General features: G+C 33.9%; 1 protein-coding gene and 1 long non-coding RNA gene across 3 annotated transcripts; one reads left to right on the top strand and one right to left on the bottom strand.

The window, feature by feature from the left end:
- The first annotated feature begins 1,495 nt into the window (after positions 1-1,495).
- Positions 1,496-4,155, top strand: LOC106329253. Of its 2 annotated transcripts, XR_001267766.1 has the most exons (6): positions 1,496-1,811; positions 1,941-2,014; positions 2,092-2,365; positions 2,458-2,911; positions 3,000-3,095; positions 3,767-4,155. It is a non-coding gene; the product is annotated as an uncharacterized LOC106329253 (long non-coding RNA). The 2 variants fall into 2 exon arrangements; XR_001267765.1 differs by lacking the exon at positions 3,767-4,155 and having other exon boundaries at positions 3,000-3,760.
- Positions 4,156-4,754: 599 nt separating this feature from the next.
- On the bottom strand, positions 4,755-5,391 carry LOC106332228. Its single transcript, XM_013770702.1, has one exon. It carries the CDS (start codon positions 5,280-5,282, stop codon positions 5,007-5,009), a length of 276 nt encoding a protein of 91 aa, XP_013626156.1. The 5' UTR covers positions 5,283-5,391; the 3' UTR covers positions 4,755-5,006.
- Positions 5,392-5,804: the final 413 nt, after the last annotated feature.

Raw genomic sequence — 5,804 nt, 5'->3', positions numbered from 1 at the left:
TTTTAGGTGAGACCGATGAGCAGGAGTGATTATCGGACCGGTGCTATTGGGCTTTTGGGCTTCTATCGCTTTTACCGCTTTTATCTTTATCGGGCCTTTAGGCCTTTGGACTTTTATCGTCTATGTTATTCCTATTTCAGACTTTCGGTTTATATCGTATTTTATATTTCGGATGTTATCGATGTTGGGCTTTTAGGCCTTTTGTTACCGTATTGACTTTTATATTATACGAAGTTTATTATTATTTGAGTTGTATTATTATTTTATTTCCGTTTTTATCAATTTATTATATTTTGAAAGTGGCGGGTGTCACAATATCTATATTGAATAGATAACAAAACTCAAAGATTGTTGAACCAGTAAAAACTAAACTCAAGTCAAACCGAAAAAAAACTTGGAAATCATCAAACCAATGAACGGGATAAAATTGGATATATTTGTTAAATCAATGTTGTTACTTATTTCTTCTTCTTTTGTATATAATAAAGTTTATAAAAATACTTAACACCGCCACAATTAATTGTCATTTGCCAAATTAAGTCCAAAATAATTGAACTATTGGATTATGATAATGGTGGCATGCAATGCTTTAATAAACTACTTTCTAATCTTTCCACTTGTTACATAAGGATTCCAACTCAAACAAGGTAATCTATAGAAATTTGTGGAAGTACATACACTTCAAAAAACTAGTGGATCAACAAACTTACACATTCATTGGTTGCTGAACAAAAGGAAACATTTCATTGAGCGAAAGTCTTAAATTGCAAAAGTGTAAACCAATAAACGTATTAGATTCATGACGGTGTGATTTACTTCATCATGATTATGTCCGCCATTATTTGCCACCCGAAATAGAAGAGGAGGTTACTCATCTTATTATGTCTAATCATAATCTAAATGAATATAAAATGTAAGTAGCAATAGTTTAATTAATCTTTAATATGTAGCAAAGGGGGGTTCCAGTACAATCTAGATTCTAGAAATTTGTAAATTCTCCAATCATGTAAAAGAAAACAATTAACAATCGTCAATTACAATGATGGGATGATTCATAGAGCGAACCGCACTGAGAACATCACTATCCTAATTGTAGTCGACATAACGTAACAGCAATATATTTTGTTTAAAATTAAATTTGGCAATGATTTATTAAAAAAAGGGTCGGTTCATGCTGTGTCGCACTAAACATGGACATGAGTATTTCCACATCCTGTTACTATCCCGCGTTAGGTAAACTTCATTTTTGACCCATCATGTTACACCAATTTTTGTTATCATCTACAGTTTACACATCCTTTCCTTTTATTATTAAAAATGAAGCACTTTTAAATAGTAACCTTACTTAGGTATTTTAATTACAAGTCTGCCATTTTGGCTTACGTGGCAAACTCACGTCTCTTCTCAGCCATCTTAATTAAGGGACCTTTGGTTACTAGAAAAATTACAGCAATTGCCATCGACGCTTACTATACATTTATAGTACATTATAACATACAAAATATGACATAAGACAAGACCATAACCAGTTCGTAAGAGAAGACAATAACCAGATTTCCGTAGTAAAACTTTTTCTAAATAGTTAAAGGCAAAGCATTTTCTCACGATCACTCTAACGGCGGAGATGAGGAAGATGGACGGCCACGTCACCGTTCGATTTGGTCCGTATCTGGGTTCCACTCACAGTTTCCTTCCTCATACGATATTACGATCTTAGGATTTCTCCTCTGGCAAATAAAATCTCGCTCCTTTTGATATTGATTCTTGCCGTCGCAAGCTTGATCCCTGTTTACGGGATTGTTAGTCACTTGGTAAGTCTTTTTCTTTCGATCTAAGAATCGAGATCTTCCATGCTTTACCATCTATGTTCAAAATATTGAATCGATTTGGGAAAGTATTGGAGGTGTATATTTGATTATTTGTCTTGTGGCACTCATCAGCTATGTTTTGGATCTATCGAGATTGTAAGATGGGAGCTTGCTCTTGGAAAATGAACCATTCAGTTTCTAAAGAGGTACTAATTATGTCCTCAGGTTAATCAGTTAAGTCTGTTATTTACACAAAATAATTAGGTGAGCTTTGAATATGTAGGTCATCTCTCTGATAAACCCAATCGCATCGGTGAAGAAACTAGCGACAAATCTGATTCTATCTGCAGTCTGCAGACTTACCGACTTTTGCTATAGGTGGTGATGAGAAACTTCTGATGCAAACTTTTCTTAACGTCATGAGAAACGCTGTAAAAAAAAAAAAAGTAAGGCTACGTCTCCGTAGTAGCTTCGATCATGAAACCTGAGTCCTTGAGAGAATTACCTTTCCCAGAAATCTATCTGGTTCCAAGTGACAATCACTTCTATGTGTGCAGGTTAGTCTATGTGAATCAACATAACTACTAAACAAAAAAATATATAGCTTGATAGTTCGTGCTGTTTCTAAATGTTAATGATTTGGTTGCAGGTGAAGAACACGGGGTGTGGAATTCACACGCAAGGCATTCCTTTTCGATTACCAAAATTGTGAAGCAAGAAAGGTAATATTTTTGACTTTTACATGATCTTTGAGGGTTCCAGAAGATTGAGTAAGTGTGAAAATTAGCTGTTGGGTCAAACCAGAGATGGAACTGTTGCTCTTTGTCACATTTACCTTGAGTGTAAATATTAGTATGTAAAGTATAAGGATCTCCACTAATATTACCCAAGAAGAATATTTTGAAAGAAGACATTATCGTGTAACTGATTGTATGCGTTTTGAATTTGGTGAGTAATGTAAGGGATATATATATATATATATATATATATATATATAGTGGGTGGAGAATAATAAGTAATGTCAAGAGGAGAGTGGGTGAACAAAGGAGGGACATTGCATGCAAGATGTATTACAGCTTGACGCTCAGTTCCTCCATCATTTGGTGATCGCAGATTATCTTACCATTCTTAATTAAAATTAATTTTATTTATAAACATGGACTGGAAGTCAGAGGAACCATTCCGCTGCAGGACTCGAGCTAGCTCTTTGCAAACAGTAACGAGCCAATAGTATATCATATTACTAATATGAAGCGTAACCATATGGAGTAACAGAAGAGCTAAAGAGTGAGAATATTTGATCTCTGGCTAGGTTCGTAGGGCTAATGGAAGGATGCATATGAATAGAAAGTGAACTACTTTTTGAAGTTTATAGTTACTACTGCTACCAAGTCGTGGTTCTTCTTTTCTTATAGTCCAACAGTTTAATACTAAAATATTACTCTATACAAGTATTCCTAAACCTACTCTATGCTTAGTTAAACATAACATATATAGGACATTCTATATATGATGTCCAATGTATAAACAAAAATGTATGTAAATAAAATTATTTCGAAGACAATTTTACCCCGCTCCTTGGGCGGGTATCCACCTAGTACTCTATTATAATACAACAGCGTTAGTAACACAAATGACTAGACGACAAACTTTGGTGGATCAGACTATACCAACTCGATTATATTTATATCATATTAAGCTCTAGTAGTCAAAGTGATTTAACGTCATAGTAATGTTGAGGTTAATGCAAAGTGATTTAACGTATAAGCTCTATTTTGCTAAAGTATATAATACTGTATTGGGATAATGGTTTGAACTAATACCATTGATTTGCCATTACTCGAAACTAAAGCCGTATAATGCATGTTGACCAGATTTTTTTAGTAAGCCATAACTAAAAGTACATGACTGTAACACTTTTCTTTGTTATCTAATATTTTGTATGATAAATTATCCAGGATCTCAGGGTTCGACCAAGCCAAGTTATTCTTTCTGTTGGCATTATCATCTTGGTTTCAAAGGGAGTTATTTGGCAGATTAGTAGCGTTAGAACTTGAATGAAGCTGTAGGAGCGGATGAGATTTTGGGTAATTAACAAATCTGTAACTCAAAGCATCTAAGAGAAACTCTCCTTGGCAACTCATGTAGCGGTCGACGTTTTTAAAGATTGATTTTTCCACTCGTTTGTGTTAAGTCGTCTTTAACTTTTCAATTTTCATAGCCATTTGTTGCGTTTAATTTTCATTGTGATTTTTAGATGCTTTTCATTTTTTTCCGCTTTAGTTTACTATATCTTTTCTTTAAATTAAATTGTAATAAATCTCTTAGAAAAATCCCATAAAATAGTTATTTTTAGTTTATTTTCACGAAAATAGACTTAAAAAAAAATGACGAAAATAGACTTCAAAGAAAATGACCAAAATAAGTTTTATTACCGTATGATTAACTAATCTAGACTTAGGTTTTAGAGTTAAAAGGTGCGGTTTTGGGATATGGTTTCAAATTTAAAAAAAATAAAAATTAAAAATTTCAAAATAAAAAGGGCTATTTTGGTTTTTTTTTTTTTTTTACATTTTGAGTGTTATTTTGTATTTCAAAATCAAAGGTCATTTTTTTTTTGAGTGTTATTTTGTGTTAAAACATTTAAAAATGGTATTTGAGAGAATTACCCTAAATCTTAACATGTTGACCTAAAAAAATTTATATGACAAATAAATCATATTACCATTTTGTCGTTGGATGACCTTTGACCAATAAATAATATGTGCACATAATTCATCTAACACATCGATCTGTCACATTTTAATAGTTTTTTTTATCAAGTTCAAAATTGTCCAAGTTGTATAATAAAACATGACCGTGGATAGTTATCTTACCAATAACACTAGACATAAAAAGGTTTCAGCCTTCAGTCCCTGATTGGGGTTAAATGTCAAAGCAGGCGAGTAAAGAAAATTTAAAATATTTTTTTTGCTAAAGAGAAAAGTTAAATATTCCTATGAAATCTTCTGGATTAACAAACGCCTCATGGACGCAAGAAAAGAAAAAAAGGTGAAAACCCACTGTATATCTCTCCCTAGATTCCCTAAATAGTAACTAAAACCATCCATCAACAAAAGAAGAAGCAAACCAAATGGGTACTGAAGAACGATCGATCGATGTATTACTAGCTAGAGTATAGAGACAAAAAGTGGATAATTACATCAAGAGAGCGTATCTCATGCCATCACAAACCATGAGATGGTTAACCTCCGAGACCTTTCCGTAATCTCCCGACACCCACACACCATCAGCCCTGCTACCACGTGGAACTGCAAAGCATGACATGATCTTTAACGGAAACTTCATCATCACGCCGTTTGCTCTCCTGTCTCCGTTAACGGTCGTTGAAGGCAACGCACTTTCGTCAGCAACACGCGGGCTTTTTCGAAGACTTTGGAGGTTTCGTCGTAACACAGATAACATCTTCAGCATCTCCTTGCTTTGTTCTGTAGTATCAGTTTTGGTATTTGGAGAGAGCAATGAGTTTCTTGAAGAAGGAGAAGAGGGTATTTATTGGGTAAAAAGTGCAAGTGGCCAATTGGGAAAATTCCTTTTTAATTTGTTATCGCCTAGTAGTCGTAGTGCTTGTGTTTATCATGAGTATTATTCTGTTTTAATTTTTCTCAAAAAAAAAAGTTTAGAAAAGAAAAAAAAAGAAGATAGTGGAGACAGAAACTTGAGGCTTCGCTTTAGAAACTTACCCCATGTCCCATTGAGAGAGATGGTGGGGTCTGGTTTACTTGGGTATCTCTTCCCATTTCTTAAAGGATAATTGACAAGAAACAAAACTAAACTGACTGGGATGTATTTTTAGGTTTTGAAAGGCGACACCTAGTTGACAAATAAATAAAAGAAATTTTCCATTGTGTCAACCATTGAAGCTTATATGGTCGTGATGCCTCTTAGCCAACTAGGCCACCTGTTATGAACCAAATATCTAGTGCGGAACAAGTT

This window comes from Brassica oleracea, chromosome C3, assembly GCF_000695525.1.
Source record: "Brassica oleracea var. oleracea cultivar TO1000 chromosome C3, BOL, whole genome shotgun sequence".
Classification (NCBI taxonomy): domain Eukaryota; kingdom Viridiplantae; phylum Streptophyta; class Magnoliopsida; order Brassicales; family Brassicaceae; genus Brassica; species Brassica oleracea.
The sequence above is the reverse complement of the archived record's forward strand: the minus strand, read 5'-3'. Positions and strand labels throughout refer to the sequence as shown.

Coding starts and splice junctions, on each gene's coding strand:
- LOC106332228 (XM_013770702.1), bottom strand. CDS start 5,282: ATGCTGAAGATGTTATCTGTGTTACGACGAAACCTCCAAAGTCTTCGA.